Consider the following 23128-nt stretch of genomic DNA (forward strand, 5'->3'; position numbering starts at 1 on the left):
CATCAGATATGGCGCTCTCCGCTGGTAAAAGTAATTGATGCCTTTTATGACACCATCGGGTCTTTGGATTATATGGGTCTTTGTCTCACATCAGCATGTGCTATAAAAAAATGAAGTTGTCTGCAGCAAGCTAATCCATTTTAGAAGTCATTTTCTCCAAACGTCAGATAATTCTGGTCGCTATAGACGACACTGCTGTTTTTCTTTGTGCATCTTTTTAACAAATAGCCCTTGGGGATTGTGGTATAACAGACGCTAAGTATTTTCCTGCCGTCTCCAATCACATGGCTAGTGAGCGAGAAGCAGAGACTGCTACTTCATCCGTTCTAATGGAAAAGTATCTTGTCTGTTTTTTCATCATCCCATAATACTGTTTTGCTACTAATAATATACAATTTACTTCAAAAAACAACCCGCTTGTTCCCCGACTAGGTTTTGTGCGATAATGTGTCTTGGAAGCCGCAGGAAAATTTTTTACTTGTACAGAAGATATAACTAAAGATTTTTATTGCAGGGCACACGAAACGGTCAACTAGTTTCAGTCACAACATACACAATGTCTTGAAAGAGTATTCATACCCCGTGAACTTTTCCTCATTTTTTCACGTTACACCCACAAAACCTAAATGTATTTTATTGGGATTTTATGTGATATACCAACACAAACTAACAAGTATTTGTGAAGTGTAAAGGAAATGATCCATGGCTTTCTAAATATTTTGAAAGTATCAATCTGAAAATTGTGACGTGCATTTGTATTCAGCCCCCCTGTAGACTGATACCCCTAAATAAATTCCTGAGTGGCCAATTGCCTCCATAAATCACATAATTAGAAAACTAAGTCCCCCTGTGTGTAATTTATTCTCAGTATAATTACATCTGTTCTGTGAAGACCTCAGAGATTTGTTTGAGAACATTAGGTATCAAACAGAATTATGAAAACCAAGGAACACACCAGACAGGCCAGGGATAAAGTTGTGGAGCAGAGTAGAGAAGGGTTGGGTTATAAAAAAAAAAAAAAAAAAAAGCTCAAGCTCTGAACATCTCACGGAGCAATACTCAATTCATCATCCAAAAATGGGTGGATAAAACTCCAAACCTACCAAAATATGGCCATCCACCTAAACTGGCATCGTATGCAAGGAGAGCACTAATTAGAGAAGCAGGCAAGAGGTCCATAGTAACTCTGCTGGAGCTGCAGAGATCGACAGCTAAGGTGGGAGAATCTGTCTACAGGACAACTATTAGGCATATGCTCCACAAATCTGGCCTAATTGGAAGAGTGGCAAGAAGAAAGCCATTTTTAAAGCAACCCATAAGAAGTCTCATTTCCAGTTTTCAAAAATCCATGTTTGTGGATACAGCTAGTCTGTGAAAGAAGGTGTTCTAGTCAGATGAGACCAAAGTAGAACTTTTTGGGCTAAATGCGAAATGCTATGTGTTGCAGAAAACCAACACTACACATCACCCAGAAAACACCATCCCCACTGTCAAACATTATTCAAACCTGATTGTAGCAGCATCCTGCTGTGGGGAGGCTTTTCTTCAACAGGGACAGGGAAGCTGGTCAGAGTTGATGCAAAGATTGATGGAGCTAAATACAGGGCAATCCTTGAGGAAAACCTGTTAGAGGCTGCAAAATACTTGAGACTGGGGTGTAGCTTCACCTTCCAGCAGGACAACGACACTAAACATACTGCCAGAGCTACAATTGAATGGTTTAGATCAAAGCATATTCATGTGTGTGAATGGTCCAGTCACAGTTCCGACCTAAGTCCCATTGAGAATCTGTGGCAAGACTTAAAAATTGTTGATCACTCGCCTCCATCCAATCTCGCTGAGCTAGAGCGAGTTTTCAAAGGAGAATGGGCAAAAATTTCAACCTCTAGATGTGCAACACTGGTAGAGACATACCCCAAAAGACCTTTAGTAGCATTTGCATTCAAAAGGTGGTCCTACAAAGTATTGACTCAGGGGGGCTGAATACAAAGGTACATCACGATTATCAGATTTATACAGGGTTGGCCATTTATATGGATACACCTAAATTAAATGGGAATTGTTGATGATATCAACTTCCTGTTTGTGGCACATTAGTATATGGGAGGGGGAAAACTTTTCCAGATGGGTGTTGACCATGGCGGCCATTTTGAAGTTGGTCATTTTGGATCCAACTTTATTTTTTTCAATGGGAAGAGTGTCATGTGACACATCAAACTTTATTGAGAATTTCCTAAGAAAAACAATGGTGTGCTTGGTTTTAATGTAACTTTATTCTTTCATGAGTTTTTTACAAGTATATTACCACTTATAAAATGTGTTCAAAGTGCTGCCCATTGTGTGGGATTGTCCCTCTTGGACGATTATGAATGTTTATACTGAAAGATTATCATTAACTGAGCGTTCCCAATCTTGCAATGTAACTGGACCTTTAGATTTTGTTTTTGCTAATGTTCTGACTCCACCTGTCAGAGAGTCTACCAGACCAAGCCATTTTTGAGAAAAAATACAGGTGCTCGAAATTATGGAGCGCTGCACCTTGTGAATGCGTGTAAGAAATCTCATCTACAGTACAAGCATACAATTTTGCTACTAATACTATGGGACTGTGGAAAAGTGAATGCATTGCCCCCATAGATCAATCAATTTGCCCAAAGCTTATTGTTAAGCTAATTACTTTTTGATCTAACGTCCCCTTTAGGTTTTTTTTTTGGTTTTAATAATTCTCCTTGGCACACTTGTTTAGTCAGCACATTCTGTTTCTTGTAAAATATCCGATAACATCAGAGGAAAAAGAGAAATCTGGTAAAGAAATTATAAAAGGTCAATTTTAGATCATCTGACATTTGTTTTATTAGTTTGTTTGTTTTTTTTATTATTTTTATTTCATCATTTATTGATAGACTTTATTCTTGTTAAACTACATATGCAATATATTAAAATTCAAATAGAAACTTGTCATTGCTATCATTTCCAGATGGTACATACATTATATAGAAATATATACTAGACAACTACACATTACACTACAGCAGCTTTTATGACATCTCATTCTAAATCCCTTGGATCCCGGTCAGATGCCTCTCACCCAACCCAGCCAAACCAGATCTCACACTTTGCACTGACGAGGGGCAGTACCCCGAAACACAGTGTCTGTAAATTGAGATTTTGGTTTTGACTTTTTATCCTAAGTCATGTGAAAAGGTTCATTAGAGAGTTGAGACAATTTTCATATTTCCCAGAGGAGCATTGCGGCTTAAGTCTCCTCACCTTGGCATGTCATACTTGCCATGTCACTCTCCGCAAGGATAAACGTTACCCCTTGGATCCCGGTCAGACACCTCTAACCCAGCCAAACCAGATCTCACACTTTGCACTTGCGAGGGACAGTAACCCAAAACAGTGTCTGCAAATTGAGATTTTGGTTTTGGCATTTTATCCTAAATCATGTGACAAGGCTCGTTTGAGAGTCAATATTGACTTTTAGGATTGCTACTTCCTATAGGTGGCACTAGAGTTCTAGTCCTCTTCCTCTCTAAAGAGAAAATTTGCATTCAAAATCCACAGACATTAATGTGGAGTCACTCCCAATGCAGCTAGAACAGCTCCCGCTCTTCTTGGAAGACTTCTACAAGATTTTAGCATTTGTGTGTGGGACTTTTTGCCATTCACCCAGAAGAGCTTGTGAGGTCAACCGCTGATCTTGGGGCCTGGCTCACAATATCTGTTTTGGTTCATCCCGAAGGCCACGGCCCCACTATCAGTATTTGGTCAGTATTCAGTCAGTATTTTTTCAGAGAAAAAATATTGACCAAATACTGATAGTGGGGCCGTGGTCTAAAGTATTCGATGGGGTAGAGGTCCGGACTCTGTGTGGCCAGACAAGTTGTTCCATTTCAAACAAGAGATGAGAGGTGGCAGTTGCTATGGATGCAATTCTATGTAGAATTCTCTGACTCCAGCTCATCCTCCTCCAATCTATCTGGATCATACATGTCAAGCTCTGGCCCATGGGCCAAATCTGGCCCATAGGGTGATTTATATTTGGCCTGCGACCCCAGAACCACCACCCCTATGTGGGCCCATTATTCTGCTTGGAGGAGTATGTCGGGCCCATTATACTGTATACAGGTTGGCCTGTGACCTTGTCAAAGTTTTTTATTTTGGCCCTCTGTGTGTTTGAGTTTGACATCCCTGATCTAGATAGAATCTCATCAGTCTCAGCTGCCATCTCCTATCTCATGAATGGGAAAGTATTTCTTCTCAATTCTGAGGTGAAATCTGTAATTAGTGAATTTTCATAATGACTGATCAATTTTGGCAGAGAAAGAATAAAATTTCTCTGATAAGATATATTACAAAGTTTCTTATTTTCACGTATACTATTGATTCATGTAATTAAAAATTAAAAAGACGGTTACTCTTTAACTGACTAGTGACATCCTATTACAGGAGCACACTGGTATCTGTCAGCTCTTTAGAAGTAGCCATTCTTTCTCAAATGTCCGTAAAGGGAGATATGGCCAATACGTTTGCCCGTTTACTGTATATGTGAATGAGATTTACCTTGAAAACCACATGAAAAAATACAGATCTGACCAGTTTTTGCATTCTTCAAATTTCCTAGTTTTTAGCACTGTCTTCATGCCTTATCTCAAATTTAATTTAAAAGGAGTCTGTCAGCTGGTTCAGCCCTATGACCATGTCTGCAGCTGCGGTGAAAGACCTTAAAGGGGTTTTCCTACGAACAAAAGTTTAATTTTAATCAATGGCTGCGTCTGTATACAGACGTTACAGCAGATTATCACAGTTGATGCTTTCTGTGAGGTAAAACATTGCTTAAAAACAGGCAGTGAAATGTTTTACCTTACAGAAAGAATCAGCTGTGGTCCCCTGCTGTAATGTCTCTATACTCTTTTGCTTCCTCCCCTGCCCAGGAGATGTGGTATGATCAGACCATGTTCCTCCACGGTCAGACACAGCCATTACACAGTACACAGCAGGGGCACATTTATAAGATTATCTCAGCACAGGAACATTTTATTTAAACACATTCAATTGTGGAAATTATTATTATTCCAATATCTATTGATTAAAATCAACTTTCATTTGTGGGAAAACCCATTCAAAGTCATCTTCAAACATAGGTTTGTGACTGAACATCGATTTAGACATATAGGTAAAATCAATATTACCCAGAATAAGGGCGCAGTCAGACCGTACATATCGGAACAATGGAAATTCAGTGCATGGACTGGTCAGTGGCTCTCCCGACCCGAGTGTGACTGCTTCATGTATTTCTATGCAGCTTTCAGTTCATTAACTGTGGCCTGATCTCGTTCCGATTTTTATAGCCGTCTGACTGCACCGTATATGGTGGATTGCTGTCCTATCGAAGTGGAACCATATGAACACCACCACCATTCCATTCATTCGTGTGTGTATATAAAGTAAATATTGTATAAATATATACATTAGAGATCTATACAGTACATACATACCATCATATACAGTAGCTTAATGTCACGCACAGTGTGGGAAAGACTAAGTGCAACAAGAAGGGATGAGGGGAGGGACGCTAGGGAAAGGGGGAGTGGAGACCGATAGGCAGACCTAATATCAGCCTACCTGTCCTACTGTCCCTATATAGGTTCCACACCTATCCCCGAACAGGAAACCAAATCCCTGTATATCCCTAGAGTTAGGCCCTAGATTGGGAGGGGGGGTGAGCACTGGTCAGTCCCCACTATAAATTAAAGACAAGGGATACAAACAAAGGGAAAAAACTTAGCTTGAGCAGACACCAGAGAGAGAACACAAAGCGTCCTCCAAGGGCACCAGAGAGGAAGCTAGCAGACTGCTATTGCTCCAGGCCTTGACAAGGGAAAATGATAATATCACTGGCGACTCCCTGAAGCAGACTGAGAGTTTATAAACACCCAGACCAGGGTGTGTCAATCAGAGCAGGAGAGAGGTTGCCACTGAGTCCAGAAGTCAGAAACATTAAGAAGGCGTCTGCAATGCCAAACGCAGTGACCTTATGCAGCCAGATCCAGAGCGACTGCCTGTTGCATCTGACACACCCGTGACAATGTATCTGCTACAACCATAAAGATCAGATCTTTCTGCTACATATGAAAAGACCAGAATTACGTGTGATATGTTCGGGCCTTGGAGCTTCTAGTTGCACCTCTTCTGCCCCAAGCGTGGAGACTTTTTCGCTGATAACTGTAACTTTACAGAACTGCTAATGTCTGCAAGATCTTCATACAAAGTTCAGATTTACTAGAACCATGCACTGTATTTCACCTGTAAGTTCCTGGCTCCCACAAAGTCTTTATTGGATCCATATGTAGAGTAATTCAGACTCGTATCTTTTTGACACATGCCCCCAAACAGCCGTGTTGTATATCTCGCAGCTGGATTTTGGATTGATAAGCAAATGTCTTAACAACAAAAAAAAAAGTGAGATTAATGAAATGTTTTTTTGAATAAATTTGTTCCATGTGCCAAAATATTTTTTGTTACTCACTTGCAGGTGGATGGAAGCTTGTCTTGTTGAAGAACTGCCGCCGACTACAGAATTGGAAGAAGGTTTAAGAAATGGGGTTTATTTGGCAAAGCTCGGCAGATTTTTTGCTCCGAAATTGATATCCGAAAAGAAGATTTATGATGTGGAACAGACAAGGTTTAAGGTTCGTACATCAGCCTTTATTGTACTGTTCTGCAGGTGTGTATTAACCCTACAGTATGAAGCTAAATAAAAATGTCTATCAGAAAATAAACTTCCAAAACCTGCCTGGGCACAGTCTACTAACCCACCTATCATAAACTTAAGTCCCCGCTGCTCAATCCCTTGTTAATGCATTTTATACATTAATACTTTATATTTACCAAATGGAAAATGCTACTTTCTCCCCTAGATACTGTAAGATGCATCACTTAATACACTGATTCTCCAATATGTCTGAGCCTATGTGCAATGATTTATTGCTCCAACATAGCCCTGACAGGCTCGATGACATAGAATGGAAAGCTCTGATTGGTGGTTGACTTGGGGCAACATTGCTCCTTGTACCAACCTTGTTAATAACCCAATATCCTACAAACTATTAGAAACTAGGGTTCTAGTTTCCCCTCTCTATCACCACATTAAAGGGAACCTGTCAATCCAATAATGCTATTATCTTGTAGATATAGGGTTAATCTGCAGATTAATAATGTTAGGAAGGTGCATGGCCACAGTACTGAAAGTTACAGCACTGACAGCTGTAGAGCCGGCTATCAGTCAGTGCCGGAGCATGATTACTGCCAGCACTCTTAGTGCTGTAAGCGGTGACTGTAAGTTCTCTGGGCAATCTTGCATGACTGAAAGCTGTAGTCTCCTAGAAGAAATAAGCGGCTGTCGTCTCCTAGGAGAAATAAGCGTCATTTTCTCCCGGGCACCTATATAACACTCTTAATGTGCAGATTAACCCCATATCTGGAGGTTAATAGCATTATTGGAAAGATTCCCTTTAAGAGCTCATCATATTCTATGGACCACCCTGGAAATAATGCTTAGGTTAACTCTAGGAGGAATACTTACTTTACTCGGGGGAATACTGTTTTATCCATCAGACTGCTAGATATGGGCCTTAACGTGTACCTGTCCTTTCACACACAGCCTGTAGAAAAGCATAATCTAGTTGTTCTCATTTCTCACAACAAATTAAATTGTCAGGAACTGTCTCAACACTCATACTCCAGAACTTGCCAAACATTCAATTTGAGTGTATTTAATCTTCCTTGGCGTTCTGACAGCACTATAGCTGCTGGAACATCTTTTACTTCACCAGCATGCATTGTCTTTCCATTGTCCGATAGCTTGCCTGGCCTAACTGTGGCGCCCCTGAGGGTTCGACCGCCACAGGGATGCTGCACTTCTCTAATGGAGTGTGGTGTTCCTCCTCTGAGGTAAGAACAGTGTGATGGTCGGGACTCCACCTCCACATCCAACAGCACATTTCTCCACCAGAGGGGGCTAGAAAGCACTAGGTGCTGCCCTCCTGGTTACAGGGAGACTGGGGAACCAAGAGTTAACAAAAAGCCATTTTGGTTCTGGGTTCTTTTGACTGTCTTTGGTATTGTGATCTCCCTCCCTGAGCGTGGATCCTGTGTGGGCCTGCAGAGGACGGAGACACGGCCCTCGTACCTTAGCCTTGGGGTCGAGGGGCAGGTTGTAGACAATGAATGTCTCAACCCTGTCAAGGACCATGACCAAGATGGCCCGGAGCTTAAGAGTGTAGCTCCATAGCAAATGGATCCCAGGGAGGATGCAGACGGAGCGGTATACGCCACCTGTCCTCGCCAACTGATATATTCAGAGGGAGTCCAGCTGCAAGAGGGGTACCAACACCCGACCTTGCTACTCCATGTCCTGGTCGGGAAAGCCCGGTAGGCCCTGAGGATCCCACCGAGTAACGGAAGGAGCGGAGCTGCCACCCGTGCCCTTTTTCTGAGAGGAGTTCAGAGGGAGACCCGGCCTATCTACACACACACAGACAGGAAAGGACCCGGTCTGAAGTCTAGGAACACTCTGGTGCTGGGTCCTGATCTAACACTGGACTTACTCGGAGGTTGTCGGACCCCCGTACCTGGTGACCGCAGAACTCCGCGAGGAGCAGGGAGTCACCTTCCTTCTGCCATCTCTAATGTGAGTAAAGCCTTGGAAGTTAACCCCTATGGCCTCCGGACTCTTTATTCCGCACTACACCGCTCTACGCAGTACCAGACTTTCTGGACTACTACCCCCTCCATCCTGTCTCTCTGCCCTGAGGCCTTGCTCCGCCTGTGGGGAGTAGTAACAACGCCAGCTGCCCTAACACCAGGCCTCAGCAGACTGCGGCAGCGCTGGTGGCCTTCACCAGGTGCCACAGGTGGCATAGTCTTAATCAGCCACTCAACCAGGATAAGCCCACACCATCCTTTTTAATGTGTCGGCCCTGGGCACGGAGCGGGTCCGGGCCACGGCTGCACCCCATCTCTCCTTCACAGGACCCGACTCCGAGTCCCCCATCTCCCAGGGTAAAGGGGCTTACAGAAGGCTTTGAGGCGTCACATAACCTGAAAGCCCTCCTCTCTATTATGTCTGTATGCAGCTCGACAGACAGGAGAGAGGAAGCAGAGCGCTCGTGATCAGCCGTCACTCCCTGTACTCCATCTCTGCTGCTAGTTTTGAGTTGGCGGAATAACTATCTCCTGAGCACCCGGCGGTTCTAGCCTGCTCTGCCTTGCTCACCGCCCCGGCTTTTCTAGCCTGCTCTGCCTTGCTCACCGCCCGGCGGTTCTAGCATGCTCTGCCTTTGCTCACCGCTCCGGCGGTTCTGGCCTGCTCTGACCCTTTGCTCACTGCTCCGGCAGTCTTGCTCCGCTCTGACCCTTTGCTCACTGCTCCGGCAGTCTTGCTCCGCTCTGACCCTTTGCTCACTGCTCCGGCAGTCTTGCTCCGCTCTGACCCTTTGCTCACTGCTCCGGCAGTCTCGCTCCGCTCTGACCCTTTGCTCACTGCTCCGGCAGTCTCGCTCCGCTCTGACCCTTTGCTCACTGCTCCGGCAGTCTCGCTCCGCTCTGACCCTTTGCTCACTGCTCCGGCAGTCTCGCTCCGCTCTGACCCTTTGCTCACTGCTCCGGCAGTCTCGCTCCGCTCTGACCCTTTGCTCACTGCTCCGGCAGTCTCGCTCCGCTCTGACCCTTTGCTCACTGCTCCGGCAGTCTCGCTCCGCTCTGACCCTTTGCTCACTGCTCCGGCAGTATCGCTCCGCTCTGACTACTCTTGCTCACCGCTCCAGGCGGCCTCGTCCTGCTCTACTCTTGCTCACCGCTCCAGGCGGTCTCGTCTTGCCCTGCTCTCGCTCACCACTCTGGGCGGCCTTACTCTGCTGTGTTTGTCCGCCACATCTGTAGTTCTGTTCCTGAGTCCCAGTGTGTACTGAGTCCTATCCCGCCTGTGTTCCTACCTGCTAGTGCCTCCCTGTCTGCACTCTAGCCGTGCTTGCCTGTACCCCCCTGCCTGCATACCCTCCTGCCTGCATAGCAGTCGTGCCTGCCTATACCCACCAGTCTGTGTGCCAGCCTAACCTGTCTGTTCCTGTCCTGGAGTAGCACCTGGTCCCTCTGCTCGGTTCCTCCTTGGTGCACTGGCGTCGTATGCCGTCGTGTGACCCTGGTCGGATCGGGTGAATTCCTAGTTACGCCCCTCCAGGCATTCACTCTCCGGCATGGTCCAGTGGAATCACACGCACACGCCGCTCAGCCCGGGCGTGTGCATTACACAAGGTCTGTGCAAACTATAGAACAATTGCCCTGATTCATCACGCTATCAGGGTGCTCGCTTTTAAAGATCATTCAGAAATCCCACCAAGGACAACATCTGCAAAATGTTTGTATGTTCTCCCCATGTTTGCGTGGGTTCCTCTGAGTTCTCTGGATTCTTCCCACACTCCAAAGACTGATTGGGGCTCACAATCTAAATTCCCTATCGGGACAGTGCCCATAATGTCTGTAAAGCACTGTGGAATTAATGGCTCTATATAAGTGAGTAAAATAAATAAATAAAAAATATATGTATTTAAGGCAAAAAAAATTATATAAAGAGATCATTTGCCTTTTAGAGATCATTTCATCTTCAACTTGCCTTAACTGTTCACAATAATAGTAATTTTGACTAGGGGTGTCCAAACTTTTACATGCCACTGTAACAGGATCCAGAGACATGTTAATGATCTGCTAATAATGAGAGAATGGAATCAAAACTATCACAAATGCATAAATACATGTGCAACGCCATGAAGAGGTTTTCACAAAGGAACGTCAAACTGGTCCTACTCTCAGGATTGAAGTGAGGGGTGGCATAATGTATTTTATCTGGACCCCTCTAGTCTTCATACCAGGTGAACTAACATCTCGACATTACATTGATTTGGTCGTGGAATGAGTGGTATGGGCATGGTCATTTCTCCAAAGTGTCCCAGGAGTTGTTTTTGAACACTACAACACCAGCCTACCTGCGTGGCCTAAACATGTTAACATTGACTGCAGTATCTCCAGACTTGTCTCCCATCAAACATATCTGGGACGTCATTGGTTTGCAATTGCAAAGAGAGCTGCCAGAAGAAGATCTTGATGATTTCCCCAAGTGCATTCTGTGTGGCAGAACATTCCTCAGACAACCAGTTATAACCTCACTGATAGCAGCTAAGGCTGTAAGTGCGAGGATTTGGGGAGAAAAAAAAGAAACTGTGCCAGGGGAGATTTTTAAAGCTCACAGAGAAATAATCAGGAGGTGCTAGTAAGCGCTCCCCTTGTAGAATACCTAACCGTTTGCTTTAAGTACAGCGCTCCCTAGTGATTCTCAATGTTTTCTCTGTGGACCTCTATAGTTTCTGCTGGCACTATTCCTTTTTGTCTTTCCAAATTTTTTTTCTTTTGGGAGCCTGGACCTTGGGAATTGGCAGAAGGACCACTTGTGGATATTTGGTATATGTTTGGTGTTGTGTCCACAGCACAACTGCTGGAGGTGAGCAGTATATTGTACCCTTTCTCTTGGTCCATGTCGGTGGGGTACCGCACTAGGAAGTGCTGTTTGTTTTCTTTTATTTCAGTATTTCTACTTATGGAGCTCAAACTCGATGCTGAATAAATCGAGATGTTTTCAAAAAGTTTCTTTCTATTTTATCATCATTTACATATCATTATCATGTCTACTGGTCTTGTGATTTCCAGAACTCCACTGCTTTTTCTCCTTGGCATTGCAATTTCAGTTTTGAGCAATGTAGTTTTTATGTTAATCGTCCCATAAGAAACTGACCCAGTGACAAGTGATTGACTCCAAATATGATTACCTACTGCTGGATTTTGGGGCCCCGGACAATCCGTGGATGAGCCCTGCAGAGAAGGAACCAATCTGACCCTGGAAACCGTAATATCAATACAGTACTTAAGAGAGTTTTCTCCTTGCTGTAAAGAAGGTATATACACACGTGGTCAAAATTGTTGGTACCCCTCGTTTAATGAAAGAAAAACCCACAATGGTCACAGAAATAACTTGAATCTGACAAAAGTAATAATAAATTAAAAATCTATGAAAATGAGCAAATGAAAGTCAGTCATTGCTTTTCAACCCTGCTTCCACAGAATTTAAAAAAAATTAAACTCATGAAATAGGCCTGGACAGAAATGATGGTACCCTTAACTTAATATTTTGTTGAACAACCTTTTGAGGCAATCACTGCAATCAAACGATTCCTGTAACTGTCAATGAGACTTCTGCACCTCTCGACAGGTATTTTGGCCCACTCCTCATGAGCAAACTGCTCCAGTTGTCTCGTGTTTGAAGCTTGCCTTTTCCAGACGTCATGTTTCCGCTCTTTCCAAAGATGCTCAATAGGATTTAGGTCAGGGCTCATAGAAGGCCACTTCAGAATAGTCCAATGTTTTCCTCTTAGCCATTCTTGGGTATTTTTAGCTGTGTGTTTTGGGTCATTATCCTGTTGCAAGACCCATGACCTGCGACTGAGACCATTGTGGGTTTTTCTTTCATTAAACCAGGGGTAGCAACAATTTTGACCACGTGTGTAGTCCCCCATGATAAAAAACATAAGTATCTTTCTTAAACTGATAATAAATGTAATATAAAAATGTTTGCTGTGTCATTACAATATATAAGATCACTTGTATACTGGTATCAAATATCCTTAAATAGTGATTATATTCTGTTTTTATTTTTTGTTTTTTTTAGCGCTCTGGTTTACACTTTCGGCACACAGATAATACTGTACAGTGGTTACGGGCTATGGAATCAATTGGACTTCCTAAGGTAAGAGAATGTAATCTATTTTGATTTGGAAGCAATGTCCTTGCCGGACAACTCATCAAAAACTCATCAATAAACAGCTTGGAATTTATCCCTGGTCATGTTGTAAAGCTAGTTGAATGTTTTTTCCCACTTCTAGAAATCTTCATCCTCTGGCGCAGTTCAGTATGAAAAAAAACAAACCGCGTCATCTTCTGGTCCTCCAGTGAGTCTCTGCCACTGCTCTTGGTGTCTGGCATTGGCTGTGGTATATCGACAGAACAGCAGGGAATCAGTGAGCTCAGCAGTTCTGAGCGGGACATCCTATCTACACTGGCAGAGCTGCTAAGCTCGGTATCTGACATCATATTGACAGCCAATGTGAGACACCGAGAGCAGCGGCAGAAACCGGGGTAGCCGACTCTTCTAGGTGTTATATGCCAGATTCTTTCTCTCTGTGAGAAAGATAGTTTGCATAATCTATAAACAGGCATTATAGACAAAGGGACGTTGTAGGATTGGTGACCATATACATTTGAGATATTAGAGGCAGATCCCCCTTTTATAGTTCACAATTATCCTTCAGGCCATCATCCACAGGTCAGAGGGAAGGTGGGATGAGGTCAACTCTCATTGTTCGAGTATTAAATCAATCTGCATAGTTTGTCCTTTTCTGCTTGCAGGTCAACAAGTTGTATGAACTTATACAATGGCTAATCAACATATTAGCAAATATCAATTGTTCAATGACCCTGCATCCCTGTCCTCCAAAGATAGCAACACAATATGCTGCAACAAACATCAACTCAAGAGTCAACGTTAAGGCTCATATAACAATGGTCTATGTCTCTTGACCCATCGAAGACACATGTCTGGCTTAATAAAGAACAAATGCTTTGTCGTCACAATAGTTATTAAACTTGTTAGAACAAAGTAATAATCTTGATAAAAAAGCACCTATATTTCACACATGGGATCCTCTGGTATTATATCTAAAGGATATGGATTGCTACTAATGTATTTACATCTTTACATTGTGTATTACATTGTTTTCCACTCCTGATTTTTTTAATCCATCAATGTTCATCATATCGTTTTACTGAAGTGTCTGAGTTTTATTACAGTCCGGCACCTCATTATTTCCTGACATGAAATCTGTGCCGAGCTTTTGATGTGAAATTCTGTCCATCACACTAAATTTCTCATCTGATTTATATTCATAGATCTTTTATCCAGAGACCACAGATGTCTATGATCGGAAAAACATCCCCCGTGTTATATATTGCATCCATGCATTAAGGTAAAAGTAATGTGAATAGATACAATTGTATTAATATGAATAAAGTCATTATTTGAAACATTTTCCTGAATGCAAAGGATATAAAAAAGCAAGAAATGTCACAACACTCCCCTCCTAAATTATGTCCTTTATCGCTGTCATTATTTTTTTATGTAATAAGGGGACTGAACCCCATTTGACATCCTGCAGCAGTCACAAATCATATATCTGCCAGAGGAAGTCAAATGGGGATCAGTTCCATTATGACCTAAAGTAACAATTAATCATGGTGTCTTACTCCGCTCTGATAGCCTTCAGCAGCAAACCATTTCATAATCTCTGAAAATTACTTTGGTCTCCATCTCCAACCTGTGCCACATGTCTGTCCATAATGCACATGGTGCTGACATTGTGTAGCCATAGAGCACAGTCATATCACAGCTTAAGTAAGAGATAATGCACAGAGATATATATAATTACACTTGCACGGTCTTCATCTCGGAAAAAGGCCAAACTACAGTAGGCGGTGGCTAACATTCAAAAACAAAACCGAAATATAATCTAAACATGCATTGAGACATACAAGATAAATGTTTAAAGGGTTTATTCAGGAGTATTTCATTTTCTTTACTACGTGCCTAAAAACCAACAGGCAGGGAGTTGCTAACTATCTGCCTGTTGTGCCCGATGCTGATCTTTGCTGACTGATTGACAGCTGGGTCCCCACTACCTAACTGAGAAGAGCCAGGGAGCCGGCTGTCAATCAGCATGACCTAAGCAATCACGGCGTGTCAACAGAGCAGCCCGGAAGGGGAAGAGCTTCTCTATTGACATGGAGCAGCTGAATCCCCTGCAGGAGTGGTGGATGAGCCAGTGCCGAGTAGAACAGGCAGGTAGTTGCCTCTGTTACCAACTACCTGCCTGTTAGTTTTTAGGCCCATAGTGAAAAAATAAATAAATAAAATGGTCCTGGACAGCCCTTTTTAATGGGTTCAGAGGTCAGAATAAAGATGACCAATCTCCAGAACAGGCCGACAACACCATACCAGCAAGGGCCCGACAACACCATTGACCAGCTGCCACAAGCCTCGGCAGCCAGATACTAGCACATCGAATGGAGCTGCAATGCACAACCACACTGACTGTGCCGTGGCCACCTCTTGGCACCACAGAATACAGCCACTCTGCAGTACCTAGTAGCGGCCACCACACCCCGAGCCGCACAACTCTGCCCAATGAGTCCACACCTGACTGCCGACGGCAGCAAGGTAGAGACCAGCTTTATTATATACTACCAGAAAATTGCCTTGAACAGATGGAAGTAATGTACTGCCAAAATGGAAACTATCCCCTGTTCACATAACTGGACCTAGTCTATAAACTTGATCCCATTGGAAACTTACAGTTGAGCAGTGGACTTACATTTGGGGTTTCTTACATTTTAGTTTTTGCTTTATGTCCTGTGTGCAGCAGATCTTACTATTATACTATATTTGGTGCTACACAATGTGTTCCAGATCACTAGGGGGTAAGAATCAGAATCGCTCAGAATGACGGTGCTCATTCTACTGATCTTGGCATGTAGACTACATTGCAGTGTTTTGCCTGGATACAGTATATAACTTTAGAAGGGGTCTTGTATTTGGCAATCAGTGGATATGACTTTTGCCCCCTATTTATCATTAGTATATAGACTTGGTTTAGAGCCCACTGTCCTGATGTTAAGCATACACAGCTCATTTATGATTTTGGCTTTGTGGATATGATTGTTGCAGATGTGAGAATCACAGCTGTATTAACCTTCAGGGTTATTCATCAGTCCATCTGTTTGGAACAGTTTTCTTCCCAACCTGAAACCAAGCAGACTTGGATGATGTCCTTCCTAATTTAGATCAACCTCCAACTAGAGCAGATCTGACAGGCTCATAGGCTTTCACATGAGGCAGACTGTTATCTGTGACTTTACCCTCCGTAAGAGGTCAGATCTTGGTTTCTCTGGACTTGAGGAGTTGTCTGTTTGCTGCTTATTTAGCAGACATCGGTTATTGTTGTTTAAGCGAGTTACACAGAACCTGTAACATCTGCCTCGTATTTCCTGTGACCACAAGCTGCAAAATCTGCTTCCAGGCATCTGCTACCTAGAGGCTTACATTATCTACTTCCTGGCCTTGTCGTCTTGTTTCCTGTCTGTACAAAGCTTTTCCTCTTCTAATTTGTAATGATGGCAGGTATGTAACTACCACAATAAAATACAAACACTGCTATCTCTAATGCTATCTCTAATACACAATGAAAACAAACAAACTAATTTGTAAACCACTTTCAAATCTGAATTATGGGCTAAAAGTACCAAACCAAGGAAAATTAATACCTTTACCCCTGAGGTTGGTTTGCACGTTAATGACCAGGCAAATTTTTACAATTCTGACCACTGTCACTTTATGAGGTAATTACTCTGGAACGCTTTAACGGATCCAGCTGATTCTGAGATTGTTTTTTCGTGACATATTGTACTTCATGATAGTGGTAAAATTTCTTCGATATGACTTGCGTTTATTTGTGAAGAAAATCGGAAATTTGGCGAAAATTTTGAAAATTTGTCAATTTTCAAAATTTTAATTTTTATGCCCTTAAATCAGAGAGATATGTCACACAAAATAGTTAATAAATAACATTTCCCACATGTCTACTTTACATCAGCACAATTTTGGAACCAAAATTTTTTTTTAGTAGGGAGCTATAAGGGTTAAGAGTTGACCAGCGATTTCTCATTTTTACAACAAAATTTACAAAACCATTTTTTTTAGAGACCATATCACATTTGACGTGACTTTGAGGGGCCTTTATGACAGAAAATACCCAAAAGTGACACCATTTTAAAAACTGCACCCCTCAAGGTGCTCAAAACCACATTCAAGAACTTTATTATAACCCTTCAGGTGCTTCACAGGAAATTTTGGAATGTGTAAGAAAAAAATGAACATTTAACTTTTTTTCACAAAAATGTTATTTTAGACCCAAATTTTTTTATTTTCGCAGGGGTAACAGGAAAAAATGGACCACAAAATTTATTGTGCAATTTCCCCTGAGCACGCAGATACGTATGTGAGGAAAAAACACTGTTTGGGCGCACGGCAGGGTTCGGAAGGGAAGGAGCGCCATTTGACTTCTTGAATGTAAAATTTGCTTGAATAATTAGCAGACACCATGTTGCGTTTGGGGAGCCCCTGATGTACCTAAACAGTGGAAACCCCCCCCCCCCACAAGTGACCTCATTTTGGAAACTAGACCCCTTAGGGAACTTATCTAGATGTGTGGTGAGCACCCTGAACCCCCAGGTGCTTCACAGAAGTTTATAACATTGAAACGTAAAAATAACATTTTCACATTTTTTCAACAAAAATGTTTTTTAGCCCCCAATTTTGCATTGTCACAAGAGTAACAGGAGAAATTGCACCATGCAATTTATTGTGCAATTTCTCCTGAGTAAGCCGATACCCCATATGTGGGGGAAAACCACTGTTTCGGCGCACAGCAGGGTTCGGAAGGGAAGGAGCGCCATTTGACTTTTTGAATGTAAAATTTGCTTGGATAATTAGCGGACGCCATGTTGCGTTTGGGGAGTCCCTGATGTGCCTAAATAGTGGAAACCACCCCCCCCCTCTCCACCCAGTGACTCCATTTTGGAAACTGCACCCCTCCAGGATTTTATCAAGGGGTATAGTGAACATTTTGAACCCAGAGGTACGACACAGAATTTGATAACATTAGGTCATCATATTGAATAAGTTGTCATTAGTCTTGAGTGCAAGTGCTCGCTACTTGAGTTTGCATCGGGTGCCCGGGTATGCACCAAGTGACATGCTCGAGTCCCTGCCCCGCATGTTTCATGGTTATTAGACACCTAAAAAAAAACATGCGGGGATCGCTCGTGCATGGCAGGCAATCCCCGCGAGGTTTCTTTGGCTGTATAACAGCTGGAAAACATTTGGGGTGGAAACTCGAGCATGTCACTTGAGCACCCACTATACTCGGTGCATACCCGAGCACCCGATGCAAACTCAAGTAGCAAGCACTTGCGCTCAACATTAGTCGGCATATCATCTTCTTTTTTTTTTCTGAAAAAACCCCAACCCCAACCCTAACCCTCGCACAACCCTAACCCAAGTACAACCCTAACCCTAAAGTTTATTTTTTACGCCGTTCCTCGTGCGGCATAAGTGATTAGATGTTTTTATTCTTTGGGTCGGTGCAATTACAGCGATGCCGGATTTATATCGGGTTTTTATGATTGACAGCTGTCACACACTAAAAGACGCATTTTTTTGCAAAGACTAGTTTTTGCATCGCCATATTTTGAGAGCTATAATTTTTCCATATTTCGGCCGACAGTCATGTGATGGCTTGTTTTTTGCGGGACAAGTTGACATTTTTATTGGTACCATTTTCGGGCACGTGACATTTTTTGATCGCTTTCTATTCTGATTTTTAGAAGGCAGAATAAATAAAAACCAACAATTCAGGATTTTTTTTTTTTTTTTATGCTGTTCTGCGTGTGGTAAAATTGATAAGGCAGCTTTATTCTTCGGGTCAGTACGTTTACAGCCTTACCGCATTTATATATTTTTTTTTATGTTTTGGCGCTTTTACACAATAAAAGCTATTTTATAGAGAAAAGAATTGTTTTTGCATCGCTTTATTCTGAGGGCTAGAACTTTTTTTATTTTTCGGCCTTTGGAGCTATATAGCTGCTTGTTTTTTGCGGGACAAGATGACATTTTCAGCGGTACCATTTTTATTTACATTCGTCTTTTTGATTGCGTTTTATTCCATTTTTTGTTTGGCGGTATGATGATAAAACATTGTTTTGTGTTTCGTTTTTTATTTTTTTACCGTGCTCACTAAAGGGGTTAACTAGCAGGACAGTTTTATAGGTCAGGTCGTTCCGGATGCGGCGATACCAAATATGTGTACTTTTATTGGTTTATTTTTTTTTTCTCAAGATTTATTTATGGGTACAATATATTTATTTATTTTATTTTTTTTTCAGATTTTTTTTTATATTTTTACAAATTTTTTTTTTTTTTTTTTTTTCACTTTCTGATACTTTTGTTACTTTTACACTTTATCCCACTATGGAACTTTCACTTTTTGCAGCCTGATCGGCTGTATAGCAGAGGAATGCAGAACCATCCCTGTGCTATGCAGCCTGTCAGCGCTGCACAGGGAGAAGTTACTTTGGTCGTGCACTGCGCATGACCAAAGCAACTTCCTGCCTCCTGGTGACCCGGATGTTGTCATGATGACGTTGGGTCACCATGGCAACATCCGGGACCGGACTCAGACGCCGGGAGAGAAGGTAAGTATCGCGCTTACCTCCTCTTGCCACCGGAATGCTGCAATCGATTTTGATCGCAGCATTTCGGGGGTTAATGTGCTGGGAGCGGTGCGGGACCGCTCCCTGCACATAGAACCGGGTGTCAGCTGTAACAATCAGCTGACACCCGGCGGCGATCCCGCCCGCACCGCTTGTGTGCGGGCGAAATCGCCAGGGCGTACTAATACGTATAAGGCCTAGGGCACAGATACGTATTAGTACGCCTTGGGCCGGAAAGGGGTTAAAGGGGTTTCCCTACGAATAAAAGTTAATTTTAATCACTAGATCTTGGAATAATAATAATTTCCACAATTGGATGTGTTTTAAATAAAATGTTTCTGTGCTGAGATAATCTCATAAATGTGCCCCTGCTGTGTACTGTGTAATGGCTGTGTCTGACGGTACAGGGACATGGTCTGATCATACCACAGCTCCTGGGCGGGGGGGACGCGAAAGAGTATACAGACATTACAGCATGGGATCACAGCTGATTCCTTCTGTGAGGTAAAACATTTCCCTGCTTGTTTATAAACAATGTTTTACTTCAAAGAAAGAATCCCATGCTGTCCTGTCTGTATACTCTTTTACTCCCCGCCCCTCACCCTGCCCAGGAGATGAGGTATGATCAGACCATGTTCCTGTATGGTCAGACATTACACAGTACACAGCAGGGGCACATTTATAAGATTATCTCAGCACAAGAACATTTTATTTAAACACATCCAACTGTGGAAATTATTATTATTCCAAGATCTATTGAATGAACTGAACTTTTGTTCGTGGGAAAACCCCTTTTAATGCTGTTGTGTTATGTCAAAGGTGTATTCCCATCCCAAAATGTATGTCCAATCCAGAATTTGTATGATGGTTCGTCCATGATCCTTGCCCTATGTAAACATGTCCGCCAATAGCATCTTTTATTGTGACCGAAAAGTTATTGTAATCAGCAGCACATGATCATCCATAAATGATCTGCTGCTGACATATAAGTAAACTGTTTCGGGACAAACGATCCCCCCTTATCATTGAACCACCCTTATAGACAATGACGGAACCATGTAAATGGAAGCAGTAAGTGCCAATTGACTTGCTATATTGTTGTTTGTCAAAACTATGGTTGGATGTGTCATAACGTTTTCATTGATGGGGCACAAACTTTTTGGGACCCAAGTCGCTGCCATTGTTTCTGCACTTTAGAGCTCTCGCTTGTGCAGGGAACTGCAACAAAGCTCCCCAGAATCAACTTCTTAAAGAGAACCTTTTAGCATGATTTTGCATGTTCAAGTAAAGGCATGGCCATAATGGTGCTCTTATACAGATTGTATAGATACCGTTAGTGAAGAAATCCGCATCCTGGTTATTCTTTAATCCACATTTGACGTTTTGGTGTAGTAAGATATAGGTGCATGGGGCAGGACTGTGGGTAGGGTCTTGTCTCTGCCCCGGACCCTCCGCCTGCCTCTTGTGTAATTATCTGCCTCTTTCTTTACTGATCGCGCCCTCACCTCAGGCGACGGTTGTGCACAGATTCATCTCTTGGCAATTTTCAGTAAAATGGTGCTTGTGGTAGCGCATGCACAGATTTAAATCTCTGATCAATGATGAAAACTTGTGCCATTATACTGAAAACTGCCAGGAGATGAATCATGGGGATGATGCTGCCGCAAACTTTAAAAAAAGGAGGCATATACAGACACCAAAGCACGTGGTGGGGCTGGGGCAGAGCCAAAGACCCTTCTTACAGTCCCGCCCCTATGCACTGAAAGGTTATTGACGCACCCCCTGGGCCATGTTCAGGGGCTTACCCGGAGCCGGATCTGACAGGGGTAGTAGTCCTCGTGGCGGTGACCCGGTCCGTGCCCAGGGTGTCAAACTAAGTGGTTGGCAGTCTTGGTAGATGTTGTTTCAGTGTCGACTACGCCACTCGTTGATTTGCGGTCACAAGGCCGCCGCTGCAGAACAGTCCGCTGAGGCCGGTAGTATGTGTGCAGCATAGATGGTATAACCCCCAACGGGAGGGGTATGGCCTCAGGGCAGCTGGTGCGGATGATGGAGGTAGTGATAGTGCAGAAAGGAGAGTCAGAGACGTGAGATGCAGTTTCAGGGTTTTTACTCACAGGTGTTCCTTCAGTCACTCTGGCCTTGAGTGACCACCCGAGCCGTGCTGCATTCACCAGGTGTGGGACTCGGTTAACCCCCAGGCAGTTCTGGAGCGTGGTCCTGAGCTCCCTTCTCTTTCTCTCTCTGCTATCCATCCCCACCAGGGATCCACCTTTGTCCGGTTCCCTTGGGCCTTCTATGGTAAAACCTTCTCTGGCTTTCCTGACCCTACTCTTGGTGTACCTTCCTGGTGGATGTGGTGAGGGTCGTGGCAAAGTTTGACCACGACCTCCGGTTCCTGGCTAAGGGTTACTTTTGCCTCCGCCAGCTTGGGATCCGGTGCCCTCTTCTGCCAACCCTTCACCCTTCTGGCTTAATTCTGGGAACTCAGGGTTCCCTCTTGGTCTTATGTCTCCGGGCCTTTCTTCCTCCTTCTCTCTGCTTCAGGCCTGGCCCTGGAGCTGGGCCCAGCCGGAGCCACAGCTCCCTGTCAGCCCTCTCTGGCTGAACTCTCCCTCAGCTTCTCCTGGACTCTCTGACCCTGTTCCTAAGATGGTGCCCACCATATATACTCCCTCTATGTGTGAGCCCAGGTGACTAGCACCCAATGGGCTCCTACTTCTATGCCCAGAGCCCCTCCCCTATCTGCCCCTACACTACTGGGATGTTCCTCCCCCCCTCCCACTCCAGCCAGGGACAGACGCTGTCATACCTGCACATCTAACTAGTGGGAGTACCGTAGTTCTGTCCCCCGGAAATGGGATGAGTGTAGTGCATGCAGCTTGCTGAGCTCAGTCCCACACTCCATCCTTACCCGGGAGTGGAATACCACACCTCTGGTTTGAGGTGCAATACCCCTGTAGCAGCCGAGCCCTCGGGGTGCTACATTCCCCCCCCGGTAAATCACAGCACGTCCTCGGGCTGTAAAAGAGCAAAACAATATAAAACATACAAACTTTTTCAAAACATACACGAACATATAAAACATTATAAACATTATCAGATTCTAGCAATATAAACTTTTTCATATAAAACTCTTTTATAAAATGTTCTTGTTCTTCTGGCCACGGTGCACTTGTGACCAGGTAAAGTGCTACAGTCACTGGGAGGAAAACAGTAATCCTCCTATAAAACCGGTAGGGGTCGCTTTAGGAAGCGCAACTATTTACAAGGGTATGGCCGCTCTCAGTCCTCGGCCAGTGGGAATAAGGGATGGCTGCTCACAGTCCTCAGCCTGTTAAGGGATAGGGACACATGGGTAACAGTTTGCTGGTCCCTACGGGGACTATACTTTACTGGTAACAGTTCTTGTACCCTTACGGGTAACTATTTACAGCTTCACTGTACCGTACTTTAATAACGGCATCCTCCTGCTCCTTCTTGAGGGTAATCTTCAGACCCGTCCGGGTCCTCTTGACCTTCCTCGAACCGCAGCTTTTTCTCAGTCAATCTGTGCACATGGAGAGCATATGGACCTTTGGCACATTGATGCCGGGTGAAGGTGACCTCATCACCCAGGTAAAGATCACGTCCTCTGTGT

General features: G+C 43.5%; 1 protein-coding gene across 4 annotated transcripts in view; it reads left to right on the forward strand.

Moving 5' to 3' along the window:
• Positions 1-23128, forward strand: part of IQGAP2 (IQ motif containing GTPase activating protein 2) — a 366951-nt gene that overhangs the window by 167701 nt on the left and 176122 nt on the right. For all 4 annotated transcript variants that reach the window (XM_073680151.1, XM_073680154.1, XM_073680153.1 and 1 more), the window contains 3 exons: positions 6539-6695; positions 12779-12856; positions 14056-14132. In XM_073680151.1, the coding sequence (XP_073536252.1) occupies positions 6539-6695; positions 12779-12856; positions 14056-14132 (312 nt within the window). The remainder of the gene's footprint in view (positions 1-6538; positions 6696-12778; positions 12857-14055; positions 14133-23128) is intronic.

Source organism: Phyllobates terribilis, unplaced genomic scaffold (genome assembly GCF_046119375.1).
Source record: "Phyllobates terribilis strain yellow unplaced genomic scaffold, ASM4611937v1 Scaffold_1__5_contigs__length_1240528914, whole genome shotgun sequence".
In the NCBI taxonomy this organism is placed as follows: domain Eukaryota; kingdom Metazoa; phylum Chordata; class Amphibia; order Anura; family Dendrobatidae; genus Phyllobates; species Phyllobates terribilis.